Source organism: Acanthisitta chloris, unplaced genomic scaffold, assembly GCF_000695815.1.
Source record: "Acanthisitta chloris isolate BGI_N310 unplaced genomic scaffold, ASM69581v1 scaffold7503, whole genome shotgun sequence".
NCBI lineage: Eukaryota > Metazoa > Chordata > Aves > Passeriformes > Acanthisittidae > Acanthisitta > Acanthisitta chloris.
The window spans coordinates 98,843-117,014 of record NW_008666507.1 but is presented as its reverse complement, the minus strand read 5'-3'; the positions used below and the strand labels follow the sequence as shown (position 1 = coordinate 117,014).

The window sequence follows — 18,172 nt, the reverse complement described above, 5'->3', positions numbered from 1 at the left end:
TGCATCATTGGGTATTTGTCCATGCCTACAATCAATCAAATGAGCTTTGTATAGCAACAGAGAATGAAGTCTGGAATTTACAAAAAGAGTGATGTTATTAAAGTTAGTACACATACTAGATCTGGTAGAGTCGATGATGCAGACCCTTTCAACAGGTGTCCCCAGTGCAGGAATAACTAAAGGACTGACATAAGAGCACTGATTGTGCCAAGTCTTTGCTGACAAGCACTTGTGCCAGTGTTACTCCCTGGTAAGCTTCTCAGAGAGTGAGTTCTTTTTTCTGCCAAATGATAGTGTAATTTATGATGATCCACATTTGATTTATAATACAATCCTTACCTTTCCTACTGACAAACACCTCTTCATTTTATATTATCATGCGACAATAGGCTTTCTCTGACATTATCCCCCTATACTTGGGGATCCTGGGGGATCCTGCTATAGCACCCGTGTTGAGATGGGCAGATGTAGGCAGCCTATATGAGCTCTGTGCACAGCAGCTCCCCAATAAGCAGCAATGTGGAAGATAGCAAAATTGGAAAGGCTAGAAAATGTCAAGATGTTCCCCTTAAAGGGCATCTGTGAAGGATGAGACCAGTTAAAGTTTCATCTCATATTAATCATTGCTCTACTAAATCATTGCTCTACTAAAAAATGTGACTCTTCCTGTATGCAGTCCTTGCTCTATCTGACAGTGATTTTTATATTCCAAGTGTTAGGTACTATGAAGTGTAGTATTTGGTTTAGACAGCTGTTAAGGGAGTTAAACAATGTTTTGATAGAGAAGATGGTAGCTGACATATATTTACAGAGTGCATATTTATAGCTACTAAAAACTCTGCAATCTATAGTCATTGTTGGCCCTATCTCTGCATTTTTAGTAATGATGATATTCAGAACCTGATACACCTTCTCCATGGGAAATATTTTGAGTTCTTTGGGGAAATAGATTTTATGATCTAATAATAGATTTATTCCACCTCTTTGTTACCAAGTCAGATGTTTTAAAAGTTGGTGTGGTCTATCTTAGGCAAAGTCTTCCTCTGACAGAAGTTCAACAAACACAAACAGACATCCTAAACTGCAGAGTCCTGTCACTTCACAGACATGTTTAATTCTGAAAACCTCCTTGGATTAAACGAGCAGAATGGTTTCTCTCAGGCTAGGCAAAGTAGTTTAAAAGTTGTCTATTTTCCTTATGACCAGTTCTATGCATGACCATACAAAGCACAGAGATAGTGGATGGAAGGCTGCCACCTTTTGGTTAAATTCTGGGACATGGTGATTTATTTTGTAAGAATGAGAGGCAATTTTGCAACTGAATTAGTCGTGACAATGATTTAGTTAGTCTTGCTCCTTTTTGCCATTGTCACAAAACAGGAAAAAAAGAGAAAAATTGTGACTGTAGAAGACAATCCCTTTTCGCACAGGTATATATATGTGACTGTGTTATATATAATGGCTCTGTGGAGAACTAAATTTAATTGAGAGAGAAATTCTAAAGCTGTACTGTGTTTTGGGAAGGCTCACATTTACAGGCATTGAAGAGATGGAGAAGGATGAGAAGAAATCACAGTCTTGTAAAGTTATTATAAGTACTTTGTGAGGACGAATATTCAAGTAGCATCAACTGTCATAGAGGCATCTTGATTAGGTACTTTAGCAGTATCTGCACGTAGCTGTGTGGGAAAATGATATGCACACATAAAGATGTCTGTGCAAACTTATCAGACATGTTTTTAAACTTAGAGCCAGAATACTCAATTGATTTTATCCCCTCACTTCCATCTGCAGTACAGATCAATGATTAAGGATGCAGACTATTGATTTCACTTGTTTACTGTGTTGGACTCATTATTAGTGTACTACATTGAGAAGTATTTTAGAATAATATAATAGGAGGGAATATAAACCCAGATGAGTGTAGTGGTTTTCTATCAGACTTTTTCATACAGTAAACCAGACCTGAACTCTGAGAGGTTACAGAAAAAATGCTTAGGTTCTGCAGACATTAATTTTGCATTGCTCTCTCACTCTGACAGTTTATAACACGGGAGATGGCACAGTGCTTAGTGTGGTTATCACAGATTAATCTAAATTAGAAAGGCAAATTTATTTTATTAGGTTTTGTGGAAGAGAAGTGTGAGGTTAACATTACTTGTTCTGTTTTCCCTCTGTTGTAAATTCTTATGTTATGTAAAACATCTGAGGCTCAGTTTTGAGAAGTCATGAGCAACTTCCTGGGTGTTTTAGAATACCTGCATGTTAGGACTTTCATATCAAATTAGAGATAAGCATGTGTTGGTACATTTTGGGTTTCCACTTTTTCTTAATTGAAAGCACAACAAAGAGAATCTCTCTGTGTTGAGGCTGGATTTAAGTGATTCTAGTTGAGTGTAAGTCTTGAGACTTCTAGACTGCTCCACAGAGGTTGCAAGCATTAATAATGCAAGGCTACATGCACATTTGTAGTGCTGATGTCTTTGAACATTTAGGCCCTTGTGTGTAGAGCAGAGGTAACAACAAGGTAGTTAAAAATACATGGCACTAAATGTGACAAAAATTGTGTATCATTTGCCAGAAGATAAGGGAGCTTTGAAACCCCAATATTAATGACAAAATATCTTCTGGTCTAACCATGCAAATATGAAAGTGAGCAAACCTATTTCACTCCTTAACAGTGACAGGGATGATGTCACGATGTTTTTCCACTCTCTAGAATCAGCACTGGATTGCTATCTGTGGTATGGTATGTCTTTCCTGAAAGGGGTGCAGAGGCCAAAGCATGCTGACATAATAAGAAAAACATTGGGGAAGAAATGTGTGGGAAGAAAAGGAAAAGAGAAAATGCATGTTTTGTTTAAAAGCATGAACTGTCCTCCCATTGTGGGAAGCCCTCCTGACAAAACAACACAATGATTCCTAAGCTTGCAAAACTTATTAAGTGGAACAGAAATTAAGAAAGAAGGTATCCTAACAAGGAAGAACACCTGGCATGTACTAAAACTTGAGGAGGAGGAGGAAAGTAATTAAAATAAATAAAAACTTCCAAAATACACTTGGAAGCTGCTTGTGAATGCAGAGAATCTGGGAAATAAGCAAGAGGAAATAAAAAAAATGACAACCAGTGATAAACAGTCTGAATTTCATGTTCTTGAATTAAATTTTGTGGGCTGATCATCACAAATAGGGATTCTAAATCATACAGATGAGTCACAGGGAGAAACAAAGGAGTAAAGAGTTCAGTATAAGCCAATGTTTTTATAAAATGACTGGAGTAATACGTGATCATGAAACAGTAAAAATTAAAGAGGTGACTGAAACCAATGGCAAAATTCCTATTGAGTTCAATGAGCCACAGTATTACACCAGGTGGTTTGTTTTTTTTAAAGCAGTGAATATAATTGGGTGCTACCCTGGATGTTCTCGTAATTAATATTTTTCTGCATACCCTAGTGGGCGCTGGAAAAAATTTTCCTCCCACAGTGTCCATTATTTTCCATATTCCACAGACGTACAGACTCTCTAGTTCCAGCAACTTTTTTTTTTCTACCAACTCTTACATTGTGTCACGTTTTTGGTACTCTTCCCAGTGAGGAAAAAAACATCCTGCAGCTCTTCAAAAGGCCAAGATCTTTTTAAAAATAGGCTAGCTGAAAAATGTCACAAACTTGGGACATTAGAGGGAAAATTCTTGTTAATAATGCAGTCAAGCAGGAGGGCATCATGTTTTGTATGTCTTGTGCAATTTTGGGGAAAGAAGACTGAAGGCACAGGAATGACACTGCTCCCAAGAGGTGAGCTGATGCTCAGAGCAACATCCTTAGAAAGAAGGACTGCAGTGAAGCACTGTCAGCTTGACACATGACACATGACTTGGGCTCAGTACCTTATGGTCTCAAAAGACAAAGAAAGGAGACCAAGTAGGATATTTTTCCATCGAGTCATATATTATATTACATTATTCTAGTACACTCTTCACCACATCCCAGAGAACTGGTAAGTGATTTATTTGATGGGCATGTAGGGGGAAAAAAAAAAATAATCACAAAATATCCAAAGATTCTATTAAAAGAATAGTTTGGACATACTGATATGAAGATGATGGTTCCTTTTGACATGGCCTTAATATAAGTGAAGGGTTAATTAAAGATATTTTAATGAAGGAAAATGGACACATAACAAAAATTTTATGGTAGGTGTCAACAATGTTAAGGAGCATCACAAGAAAGATATTTTCTTATCATAGGGGAACAAGAAGCTTGTGAACTACTGTAAGATGAACTGCAAGTTTTACTTTTTTTTTTAATTAAGAAACAAATATCAGTGATACAAATGATCCTGAGAAAAAATAATGGCAACTTCCTTATCTTGTGAAAAGAAAGGATACCTAAAAGCTCTGTGAAGCAGAGTAACATGCTTTTCCACAGTGACTGAGGATCACAAAAAATCTAAGTGATTTTGATTGACCTAGTACTTGAGTAATTTTTTGTAAATTCATAGATCAGATGGGATTTGTACCTAAAGCTACAACACTGGTACACTGTGCCAAAGAGAATTTGTGGATAAATTAAAGGGTGAAGAATTCAAGACTTCTGAAGTGCTGAAGTTCAGTAATGAATTAAAGGGTGAAGAATTCAAGACTTCTAAAATGCTGAAGTTCAGTAATGGTGTCTGAGGAAGAGAAGAGGAAAGTTACCTGTGCATTTATTTACCTGACGGGACAGGAATAAAAAGGGAAATCTTTCTTCATGTTCTGAGAAATTATCAATATGGTGAGCTTTCTGAAGAACTACCAATAATGACATTCCTAGAGATGTCTTTTCTAGGATTCATTATTTCAGTGTTTCTTTGAATACATGTGATACTCTGTGGCAAATAAATACTCCAGAGCAATCTACATAGATTCTCAATAAGCTATTTATACAGTGGCCTGGTATATATTTGTGTTTCCTGCACCTTATGCTCCACTCAGAATTTTCTTTCCAATTCCAAAGTTCAAGAAAAAATTCATGTTAAATCTGTAACATTACAGCAAAAGGCTTTTAGGGTTACATGCATAATGTGGCTGAGGTCATGCAACTTGATAAAATAAAGAGGCATTTTGAGAAACTCTCTTTTGAAATTTTTGCTTGGTCAGCACTACATAACAGTTTACTCTGTTGCTTCAAATAAATCACAGAAAAACCAGCCCTTACATCTATACATACAGAAACTCTCTTTTGAAATTTTTGCTTGCTCAGCACTACATAACAGTTTACTCTGCGGCTTCAAATAAATCACAGAAAAAAAACAGCCCTTACATCTATGCATATATCATATTTCCTTTAAGAATAAGGAAGATATATCTGGCATGTTGTTTGTATAAGATATGAAATTATATAAACCCAAACCAATCCACTCCATATTGTGAATAGAGAACTGAAAATAGCAATGAAAAGAATTCTGATGAATGAATGTCATATAGCATCATCTTAAGTCAGGTTTTCTACTAGCACAAATAATCCTCAAACTTTGACTTTATTGGAACTGTGTCTGTCTGTATGAGGAACAGATATATATTGATGCTGAAGGTGCTTCACCTCACAGAGTATTTACCACTGATACATTAGATAACAGCATGTATTCTTAATGTTCCAGATAAAGGGCTATGTCATATCCTAAGATACACCAGCATAAAATAGAAAACATTTGAGGCCAATAATGTTACTGCAATCATCAATCTACATAGTGAAGGAAATAACCTTAGTTCACTTTAATCCCTCATCTGAAAACTACATTTTTGCTCCAAAGTACTTTCCTCTGGTTGTTAAATAATTTTGTGCTGCAAAACTTGAAATAAAAAGACCAACCATAGTAAGTCAGCAATTAGGAGTATAGGTAGATGACTATTAACAATTACTAGGTCAGCAAAGGATATTTGGGAACTGTATCTCCACAGAAGAATAAAAATGTATGTTCATATTCCTATTTCAATTCCAACATTTTCTCTTTCTAGGAGGTTATTATCAACACTCACCTTTTCACCAACACCTCCAACAGAGCCGACTGAGCCTGGAGGGCCTTGAGGACCCTACAATGATAAAAAATATTTGTTACCCCAAATACAGTTTGCCAAAATAGAGTGCTTATTACTTAATTAGCAAAAGAAAAAAATAGGTTAATTCTTACATCAGCTCCATTAGGACCTTGGGGACCTCTTGGACCTGGAGGGCCAGGTGGACCCTGTATCAAAGAGACAATTTGATATCATAGAATCATAAAATGGAGTTAATAGAGTCACAATCATAAAGAATAAGTCCAGTAGGGATTTTTGGCCAATGAAAAATAATATACTCAATCCGTAGAGGACTTTTAATCTTTGCAGTGCTACAGAAACAGCAGGGCCAGATTGCTGCCAACTGGATGAGTTCACAAGGTGGCAGGGGATCCAGGCTATGTTACACAGTATCTGAACTGGAAATGATCTGATGCTTAGGACTCCTGAGCATTGGTTTCCTGCACTGTACTTTCCCTGAAGGTTACCTGTATGCCCATCCCACTGTGCAAAGACCCCAGACTAGTTCAGATGTTTGGTAACAGCCCTGTCACAGCACTGCACCATGGTGCCTACAGATGGGCAATAATGAAGCATCCAGGCTTGGCATAGGGTGCTGGAGGCAAAAGTATACTGCAGATAGCTTGCATTTCAGTCAGGAACAGCCCAGAAGGCATCCTGTCAACAGTATAAACAGTTGGAAAATGTATCACCCAGAGAAAGCAAACATAGCCAAATAGTGTTTACCATCTTCTGGCCTGCAATTACCTGAAGCAAACATACAATGCCCTGTATTTCAGAAAAGTAGCTTCAGACTCTCTGGTGCAGTGGTATCTATTTTTCCTTTTTCTTTCCTGGACCTGATTGCCACTGTCTTGTCTCAGATACACATAGTATCTATTCGCTATCTATTTTTCAGAGCATTTTCTTAAGTTACATATAGCCTGATATTAAAGATGAAGAGATAGACGTAGGAAAGCAAACTCCCAGAGAAAGTTTGTGTTACACAAAATGTTTCAATACACAGTCACCAAATTCAGGAGTAACTTATCAAATTGTGAGCTATAGAGGAAGGACAATAATATAGGGAGGATATTTATGTCCTCCAGAGTGACCAATGGGGAAGAAGTCTTACCATTGGACCCACATCACCATTTTCACCTTTTTCACCTGGTGGACCAGGCAGACCCTAAAACACACAGAGGAGAATACTATTAGTAGGGTACCTGGAATGATGAGTTATAAATCAATATGAAATGATATAAATCACATCTACATGTGAAACTTGTGAGCTTGGAAAGGGCAGGGTGGTGGAACAAGAAAAAAAAGACCTATTTACATTAAAATGAAAAGAAAAAGAAAATTAGTTTTTTTTTATATTACAGCAAATTAGTCCTAGGATGATTAAACTAAGGGATGCAGAAAATTTTTTGGGAAAAAAAAATTTACACAGAAATGCTAGGGTGGGTGACTTTAAAACCACTGTCATCATTATCCAGAGTCCAGGTGGGTGTCTGGATAATTCAATTTATGCAATGATACATATATATGTAAAGAAAACATGATCTGTGCAGCATAATGAAGTGGTATGCAAAGATGTCTAAGCTACCTGAGTACTGGAAGTTGTGTAACTGCTTTAATAAGGTGTCCAGTGGAGGTGATAGATCCTGCTGGGAGGCATTGCATTGGGTTATACAAACATACCCTTAGAAGCAAAGTGTCCAAGTTTGTCTAGTAACAAACACCATGGAAACTGTAGTTGATGCTAATACTGATACCTAGCTAGAAGCACTATCACCACTAAGCTGGGCAGTCCTAAATGTAGGGTCAAAGCTTGTATTCTGGAAAAAGCAGATCCCCTGACTCTGGAGTCAATAGCATTTTATTGCTTTACATTTTGTCAAAATCTAGTTTAATCTTCACTTCCTAGGTTCTGCTACTTTTAAGTATGTTATCAAACTACAGCTCAACAGATTGGAAAACAAAATTTGCCACCTTTGCTACAAAGCTGTATAAAAATGTAGGAAGTATAAACTTAACCAACACTATATCCATTTCTCAGCTGCCTTCCTAGTTTGACACAATCTGAACAGTAGAAAGACTCTCAAAATTGAAACTCTAGGAACCTGCCAACAAAGGCAGCAGTATATAAGCATTATGGAGTTCTGCTAATCTTTCAGGATGCATGTAGTGTCTGTGATGGCATCAGTGAGAAACACACTGTGTTGCCAAAACCTATTGTGAAAATACTGTAAATGAATAGGACATGTGAAATACGCCTCCAGGTTGAATCTTTTCCTTGAAGTGTGTATCTCCAGTACATAGAAGTGCTCTTGTTAAAAAGAAATTGTTCTACTGAATGAAATTCTAAAGTCTGTGTTAGCCAGGAGTTCAGTTTCAGAGCATCCTACTAATCTCCTTCTGCACTAAATCTGCTATTTATGCATAAAATCTATGACTATGGGATCTTTCAGTTCTTATTAACTGATGCTATCATTTACTTAATAGAAGACAATAGATATTCAGCTTGTGATACAGAAACCAGGGATCTTACATGTAGAGGGTAAAATAATAAAGGAATTTACCTGCAAGCCAATAGGACCTGGAGGGCCAGGGAAGCCTCGAGGACCTTCATCACCTTTTTGCCCAAACATCCCTTGCTGACCTCTTGGGCCTGGCTCTCCATCACCTCCCTAGTTGGAAACAATGAAAAGCCAAAATATCACAGGTCTGATAATAACAACGGAAAAAAGCTCTGTGGAAATCACTGGAAAACAAGAGGGCTCAGAATCAGGCCGAATGTCTTTACAAATCCATGTACACCACCTTGATTGAATGAAATCTGTTATACAAATGCCAGCTTAATGCAGGTCAATTAATACTGCATGTGTTACAAAAAAAAAAAAATCCCTGAATTCCTCTTCTCTTTCACATCTGCATAAACATTCTAGCTGTTGAATACCTATGTATTAGTAAATATGAGTAGCATATAGTTCTGCCAATCTTCAGAGTAAAAGAATTCAATCTTCTAAATCAAAATAAAAGTCAATTCACCTGGTATCAGGTGTTTTTTAAAAAGAGATACTGCATCTGGTACTGAGCTGATTTTAGCACTGACTGTGATACAAATCCGCAGACAAGTTCACTGAACAGATGGGCTCCACTCACTATTGACACTATTTCATTTTTAATAATTTTGTCAAATTATTGCCCTGCTGTAAATGTGCTGTAAAATAACACCCATGTAGGCTTGTTTACAATAAAGAACTGCATGTAAGGGGACAACAACATAACAGTTAATGGTGATTTGAAATGTATTCCTGAGGAAGGAGCATGCAGCTCAAAGAACTGAGAATGAGTTATACAAGATTGAGTTTTGCTTTGAATAAGCTACTTACGGCTATACCCGGAGCACCGACAGGACCCTGGAGACCTGGTGGACCTGGAGGACCCTGAAACAAACAAACATCCACAAGGACGAGTTAGTGATTATGACATCTGGAATGAGATTAAAAGCAAATATAGAGACTAGAGAGACAACCCTATTTGCATGATCATGGTCTATTAAGCGTTTCTACATTTCTCCATAGAGAATGCAGCATTATTCACAAGTCTTTTCCATTCAGTACAAACAATCATGATTTGTTTATTTCTCAAAAACTCAGATGTGCACATCTATAATAGACAATACTGGCATTTGTTGGAAGCACAGTTGTAATGTTTCAGAATAGACTCCCATGCAAACAGGAATCAAAACGAAATTATTATTTTTTTCACAAAAATATCAGACCTTTCCATGAGTTTTATGAAAAAAACCCTCAGCTAAACATTATCTAAAAATCTGCCTTTAAGTGGAATGCTTATTATTTGGATTAGTTTTTATGAAATTACAAATCATCTTTGCAATAGCACAAAGCTTATTTTGACCTCCAGGAGATACGAAAAAGTCTGAGTTCTTGCTGAGCACTGGGAGTCATGTTCTCTTTGATATTAAGTCTCTTTTCAACAGAATGGCAAAAAAGAAGTCTCTGAGAGGAATTTAATTTTTTTCAGTCTCCTTGCAGAATAACTTTCTAAGTTATATTGCACATAATTTAGAGCTCAGTCATGTGCTGTAATGAAGCTAGCTAACAGAGTATGGGAATGCAAGATACTAGTTTATGATGGGGTTAAAATTATGTGGTAGTTTGAACCTTGGTTTTACAACACTAGAGAAACTAGACTGACAAAAAGTGAAGCTAAGAAAGCATAAAACTTATGTTTTAACCTGGCATTGGCTAATTCTAATCTATTTCAGATGGCAAGTTGTGTACAGCTTCTAGGCTGCAAATTGTAATTTAAAGTAGAATAATGCTTGGATTTAAAGACCTTGCTAGGGCTAAAATTGGATTACTGTGCCCTTTATAGGGAGATTAGGAAACGAGAGTTCTTATTTCTTCTTTGGTTCTATGTATATCTTAGAGTATCTTATTTTCTAGGGAGCTTGAAGTGTCAAGCTATGTATTTCTTCTCTTTCATAATTTTCTTTTTGTCACATACCTGATGGCAATACATGAAGCAAAGCTTTTTAGCCTCTCTGGTGACATATCTAAATGAAAGGACTTCTAGGAATGATTCAGTTGACGGGGGAGGGTTACCATGAGAAAGGGAATTGGCATGCATGTATTTTTATAAAAGTCATATTGCAATGGATTGTTTCTACACTCTGCAGGATGCTTCAACCTTCTCCTGCATTTTATAGGGCCTGGAATGAGGCCTACACATTTTGGAACTCATATAAAACCCCATTTTGATATAAAGTACTGTTCGAAAGTACTTTGCAATTGATTAATGAGAAGTTACTTGGACACATGACCATACTCTTTTTTTCCCATTGCTCTGGAGACCGATCAGAATAATGAGAGAACATTCAGTTAATAAAGGCAGCTGTGGTAGCTGTGGAGGTTTTGAAGCTCAAGAGAGGGTGCACATCAACAACAAAATTGTGCTGTTCCTAGCAAATATATAGCAACATAGTAATTTTTGTTAGGGACAGAATATTTAAACTCCCGAATATAAATCCTTGTTAGTTTCAACAGGGAATTGAAGATGTTTTCAGCAATTTTAAATAGGAAAGAGGGATCAGTTCTTTGATCAGGATCTTTCCTGTGATCAGTCTGTAAGTGCCCACCAAGGCTATTGTGGGTTGTTAGGTCTGGTGAATATCTATTCTTTATGTCCTGTGATTTCAGAACTAGGTGCTTCCTCTTCAGAATCTTTCAAAGGTAGTCCACAAGGCCTTTCCTCCCTGCCCCAGTATACATCTGTCAGCATGTTGAAAGGAAAGCAGATTAAAAATAAACACATTCTGAAAGCACTGGAACAGACTGACTGCACAGAGAGATCATGGATTCTCCCTCACTGGAGGTTCAAGAACCTTCTGGATGCAATCCTGAACCATGTGCTCTAGGGTGGCCCTGCTCGAGTAGGGAGGCTGGACCAGATGACCCACTGTGGTCCCTTCCAACCTAACTGATTCCATGATTCTGTGAAATTGTTAGGGTTGAATGACTGCAATTGAGGGCAGATAGATTCAATGCATGTGACTTCAACTGGGGTAACACTCACTTCGACTAAGCAGGTCTGAACACTGAATCCTGTATTTTAAGGAAAATATATAATATTACTACGTGCCTTAAACACCTTGAGACTGAGCATACAGGATACATTCTCAAATGATAATGCTGCAGACACGGTATTTGTAAAGCAGGTCTGCTGGAACATGCCCAAATACATTAGTACTCACTATGGGAACTGTGGTCACAGTCTAATGCTCTGCATAACTAGGTATGCTAAAACAATCTGAAATAGAAAAGTGCAGCATGTGGTTTTTTTCTGAGTTTCTCTGATGCAGAAGCATCTCTAATGAAGAGACATGTCAAAGGGGAAAAACAGAAGGATGTGCATGTGATCACATGCAAAGCCTGAAGTAGAACTGGATCAGGGGTTGGAACTAGCTCATCTTTAAGTTCCCTTCCAACCCAAGCCACTCTGTGCTTCTATGATCCTATGACCTGCTTTGTATGCTTCCTCCACCCTTTCCTTTAAATGCCAGATTCTCCTGTGTACACAGAGCTGTACTGTTATGAAGCTCTTTGGATGGACAGGGCTGCATGTATCTCTGTGTATCCCACATCTGGTTTACAGCTACCACAGCAAATAGATTGACTTTCAGTTACTTGAGAATGAGTCCATAGCTTTAAAACTGACTTTTAACAATGTTTTAATTTGATGAATTAATTTTACCAAGTTAATCAAAGCATTCAACTCAGATTATGCAGGAGTAATTTTAGTCTGAAGCAGAATTTGTTTACAGCTTGGTTACATGTATGTTTCTTGGAAAACAGGGGTTATAATATAAATGCTCTATTATCCATATGGGAACACATTCCTCTTGTTAACAGGGCATTAAGAACAGTTTATTATAACACTTGTGCTTTGAAATAATAAAATAAGATTATGGAAAGTATGTGTTTCTGCACTGGAAACTGCAGAAGGCTTTCTCATATAAATAACTGAAAAGAACAAGCTTATATTTGAAAAAAATCCAACAACTTTGTCTGTTTTTGCACATTTTATCACCCTATTTTTTTTCCTTGATATGATCATAAAGTTGTGATTTTTTTGGAATTTGTATATATCCTCCCATAAAGACCGAAGGCTGATTTGTCCTAGGTTCACTAATAGGCCTAATGATAACATATGGAATCTTGGATAAGCCATTTCATCTGAGACCTTCACTGTTCTGAAACGTTGCCATCAGTTAATTGTGCTCTCCTAGAATTAGATACTCTTCAAAAATTTTAAAATTGCATAAGTAGATTCCTCTACTGAGTCTTCATAGTCTTCACCAATATGGCTAAGAAGCTGAAGCTGGATATGTTCACACAATCAGTCAGTGAAGTTAACTTTAACACAGTAAGATAATGTATGTGAATTCTTGGTCTCTCCCAGTTCAAATGCAGGATGGATGAATTTCAGTGATATAGAAAGGGTGTTTATGAGTGTAGTCTACCTATCTATTTTTTAACAATTCTGTAAGCTCTAGGAATATGAGCAATACTAAATATATGCATGGCTTTATAAGTACAAACATCTAGCATTGCATTAAAACAAAATTATTTTGAAGAAACATTTTAGAAGTGTGTCTCTGTTTCTGCTTCTTTATGTAGCAAAGCTACCTTCATACTTCATGCATGAATACTTTTTATTTATAAAGAACAAATGCAATGAAGAAAGGATTTTGCTACTCACGTTTTCTCCTTTGTCGCCTTTACTACCTTTCTGACCTGGTTCACCAATTTCACCCTGTAATTGAAAGTTAAAAGTTAAACTTGTTTAAAATGGTCTCCTTCACACTTAGCTGATGTCAGTATCACAGTACCTTTAAATGTCCCCTTTGATATGATTATTCTGTGTTTTATGCTGCTGCTTCAAGTGTGAAAGCCTAAAGGGACCAATTCTGCAACGATCAATAGTATGTCATATTAATCCAGATATTGATTGCTATATTGCAAAGGGCAACAAGACCTGGCTTTGAAGTATAGTGCAACTGAGCTCTAAATAAAGGAAATTGTGTTCCTCATGTCACCTTCAATATGAACTTACAGTGAAAGCAGCCTGATTTACAGACTCATCTAACTGTATATGACTGAACAACTGCTTCTCACTGTAGTGTATGGTATTTCAAAACTTCAAAATTATTCAAATCACCAAGAAACTGTGGTAGAAAATAATGTTTTCTTTATACAATAATAAAAGACAATTAAATTAAATCACAGAAAACACTCTCTGTGGGATAAGTACCACTCATACATCACAAAAATTAATGTCAAAGCCTTTACCTTTACCCTGTGCTAATTAACAGATCAGTGCTGGATCAAGCAAACATGCAAGATGATCCTGAAAGGTGCTGTGTCAAATTCAGCCAAAAATCAACAGAATATCTCTGCTGTGAATGTAATTATTTTGACAGCCTCAACGTATGAACAGTGGCTCTGAATCCCTATATATTACTGAGAACATTTCATCTTATTCAGCAAACCAAGTTTCTAAAATAGGCAAAAATCAATTTTGACATCATATGCCTTGATTTATTTTGCCACACTCTCATCATTGTTTCTTTGCCAGGATAAATGTTATTCCAGTAGTTCTTGAACACAAATCCCAATGTCCTGTGGCATCTGTCCCTCGAACATTTGATTATAGAAGGGCTTTTAGGGTTTTTTTTTCAGTAGGCAGAGGGAATCTGGGGATGGCAGGGGTCAGAGTTGTTGCTTCATTACCACATTTATTGTGAGGAAAGCTACAGAGAACTGTCAGATCTTGTCAGAGATGCACTAATACCAATTATAATTATTCACCTTGTCACCATCTTCTCCAGGAGAACCACTAGGACCAGCAGGACCAGGAAGTCCAACAGGACCCTGTATTCCATCACGTCCAGCTGGACCTTGAGGACCTTTTTCACCCTGGTTTTGAAGAAAAAGAAGTAATCCACATTATGATAGGAGACTAATGAAAATTTCAGTACAGGGAATCATCTTAACAATAGAAAATTAAAAAAAGAGATATCTCCCCTCCAAAACCAACAGAAAGGAAACTATAAGGGGAAGAGAATGTATCAGAGAATTACATGAAGTAATAATGGAAGCCAATGTCAAACAGACTTGTACTCTAATGCAGAGTGGCTGGGTACAAAGTTTTAATGAAAGACTGATTTGACAAAATTTTATTACATTCACTCCCTGCTGTGATAATAACAGGTTTAACCCTTCTTGGTGTTAGAAGGTACGATAAGGAAGGTTCTTTCTATTTACTTAATTGTAAATCTATAAGGACTAAATCAGGTATTCTGAAGATATACTGAATGGGCAAATACAAGAGTGGGGAAAAAGTAACATTCTGTAATGAAAAGTCTGTGCCACGATAGTTTTATGGGACTGTGATTACTTACAGGAGCACCCTTCTCTCCTGCGGGGCCTGGTGGACCCTGAGGTCCAGGACGACCTGGTAGACCAATTGGGCCAGCAGTGCCTGCTGATCCACGTTCTCCTGGAGAACCCTGGAAAGAAATTCAAAGTATAAGGGAATACTGATATAGCCCTGATAACTGTTGGTGGCTTTCATGACCCAGGTCTACAGAGAAGATATCCATTCTTTAGTGAGATTCCAGCTGGTAGAAGGGTATATACCCAGCATATGTGCAAGTAAAGAAAAAGGTTGAAAGGACTCACTTGAAGTTCATACTCAATACAGTTCATACCACACTAATTTATTACTTTTTTTCATAAATACCACTTCCTGCATTTGTTCATCATAGTAAGAATGTGCTTGAAAACAGCCTGTTTTCAAGAACTTACTTCCCTCTGTGTTTTCAAAATACACTAACATACTACTTGGACGAAAGAATATTCACCATATCAAAACACAGAACTAACCCACACCACAACCAAAATTTGTAGTCAAGTTTTGTGCTGTACATTGCTGTGATGATCAGTAGGTTTCTGCATTTCAATTCACCTGTGTAAAAATGTTCAAGTATAATGACTAATCTGGCATGTCATACAGAGAAGGCCTCTATGTACAGGTATCTTAAGATAAGTATGGAAAAAGTTAAAAATCTAATATTGCATATTAAAGGTGAAAAGACAGGTACTATACGTAAAAAAAGCCCTAAAATTGCATCTTTGTTTTCTGTCTTCTAAGTAATTTATGGTTTTGGCATCACTAGAGCACTGCTAAAGGTTTGTTTGCTGTACAACAGTATTTTCTCAACTTTTCAGCTTTACATCTAGAAGACAGTTTGTAACACTTGAAAGTTATTATTGATAATTTCACTTTTCCCATTGATATACTGGAAGTGGAATGATACATCATGGAATAAATAACTAACAGGTGATGTTGCCTGAGGCTCTGAATAGGCTCTTTTTTCCCCATGTTTTAGCAAGATCAAATTTGATGGCTCTTGGACATTGGAATTTTAAGATGCTTTCACCTGTTAGGGTCCTATTTTTTGCTTTTACTCATGACACATTTTTCCTGGACTGACCTCATTACCATAACTGGTACTAATTCCATAATAAGGTGCTTTTCCCTCCAAAAAACTGCAGCAGAAAAGAATGCTGAATGGTTTCTCAAAATATTTTTGCTAATCTAAATATGCATAAGTGTTAAAAAAAAGTATTTGCATGGGAATCACAGATGACTTTATTCTTCCAGGTGCTGGGAGTTATTTTTAAGTCTGGGTGGATGCCTAAGTTCCAGTCTCATTTCTGTTATTCTAGTTCCTAAGGCTTCAGTGAAGTCAAAAAGAAAAAGTCACTACCCTGAAGCCATACTACCATGGTCTCTGATCTTGTCAGCTCTCATAAACTAAACAATTTTAGGTCATCTCATCAGTGGATGCAAGAACAGAGAAGGAAAAAACCCCAAGTAACTCATAGACCTTTCCTATGTCAGACAGTCACAAACAGTGGCCATAATTTCTAGTACCTCTTTTTACAGAGACAACATTTCACGTTTATCTTTACAGAATTTCTGTTTTTCTTAAATTTCATGTGAGTTCTGAACAGGGAGTACATCTTGTTTTCAAGGAACCTCTCCTTTCTCTGTGAAAATGGCCTCTGATCAAAGCAGAATGCACTAAATTACAGTCACAACTCAGAAAAGCATTTTAATCAGCTTATGTCTGTTCTCTCTAACGTTTATTATCCTTTTTTGGTCACTCTGTCCCACTATGAAACAATCTTCATGTATTATGAAACCATTTCTTAACCCGTGGTCTTGCAGGGATACACACATCCTGGAATATTTTTATTAATTTGTGGGGATTTTTTAAAGAACTATTCTACAGAGTGAAAGTGTAATGTTTTGTCTTACCCTCACACAGACTGTGAACTCATTAGCAACCTTGGTTTTAGCTTACTTTCTGTGATATGTAATTATAGCTATCATATACATATGTAGTAGTAGTAATACTTTTACTGATGGTTAACCAAATGCTCAACAAGTGAAGGTCTCCATGGCTGAAATATGTTATCAGATAGAGGAAGATAGCCCCAGATAGTTCAGTACTGATAACTGGTTAGCCTACAGCTGGCCTATTCTGGCCTATTTGAGCATCCTATTCCTAAATGAGCAAATGAAAAATGACTGCTTGACATTCCAAAGAGCTTTTGCTCACCAGCATTTAGCATTCCACACAGTAGTATGAGAAGGGAAGAAAACAAACAGAAGACAAAGATAGCAGATAAAAAAGGAACTGTTAAAAAAACTCAAACAAAAGCACCACAACAACAACAAAAAAACCATAAACCAACCCTCCACAAAAAAAAAAACCCGCATGAAAACACCTCCCCCGAACAAACCAACAGAAAAAACCCTTGCTCTGAAGTGCATTCATGCATCTCTTTCTTTTGTCCAAATCCCTCTAAACACAGTAATTGGCATGCACATTATTTGGAGCAGTCATTTGTTTGGTATGCTTGCAGATGCATGCCCTAGCCAAATAAAGCTTATAATTGATGATATGTGCTAGTTAGAAGCAATTGGTATTGGCAGGGGATAGGAGGAAAGTCATCCAGTGGCATGAATTCTCTTCCTATTATAAATGGCAAATGAAGGCTCCACTATAATTACACTTCTGTGCGTACCCTCTGTTGGCTAAAAATAGATGGGAAAATATTTTAGGACAATTTGATGCTCATGGTCTGCTATGAGCTACTGTGAAAAAAAGCAAGCTATTGTGGTTTAATTGTGGTCCTTGAAGATACACAGAAACCCACTATTAAGGGCATCTATAAATCTTTTTTTTTTTTCACTGAAATACTGTTTCAAGATAACAAGTTAGTAATTAAAGATGAAATAGAGATAAAAATCCCATGAGGTCTTCTGGAATACTTTCAGAGAAACTTGGTGCAGTTTGTGCCTCAAGTTGCCTGCTTGCACTACAATGAGCTCAAAGTATATCTAAAAAAAAAAACAAGTTTGCCCTTCAAACTCTTTCCACTCCTGCTACCACATTTATTTCTTAATGACTGGAAAAACAATATGCAAAAAGTTCTCAGACTCCTAAGTGATTCTTTCCGAGTGTTT

At 36.9% G+C, this 18,172-nt stretch overlaps 1 protein-coding gene across 1 annotated transcript in view; it reads right to left on the bottom strand.

Moving 5' to 3' along the window:
- COL11A1 (collagen, type XI, alpha 1) overlaps positions 1-18,172 on the bottom strand; it is a gene marked incomplete at its 5' end in the record, with an annotated part of 124,448 nt that overhangs the window by 21,798 nt on the left and 84,478 nt on the right. Inside the window, 8 exons of the mRNA XM_009072143.1 lie at positions 6,020-6,073; positions 6,172-6,225; positions 7,173-7,226; positions 8,623-8,730; positions 9,436-9,489; positions 13,331-13,384; positions 14,440-14,547; positions 15,033-15,140. Of these exons, the coding sequence (XP_009070391.1) occupies positions 6,020-6,073; positions 6,172-6,225; positions 7,173-7,226; positions 8,623-8,730; positions 9,436-9,489; positions 13,331-13,384; positions 14,440-14,547; positions 15,033-15,140 (594 nt within the window). The remainder of the gene's footprint in view (positions 1-6,019; positions 6,074-6,171; positions 6,226-7,172; positions 7,227-8,622; positions 8,731-9,435; positions 9,490-13,330; positions 13,385-14,439; positions 14,548-15,032; positions 15,141-18,172) is intronic.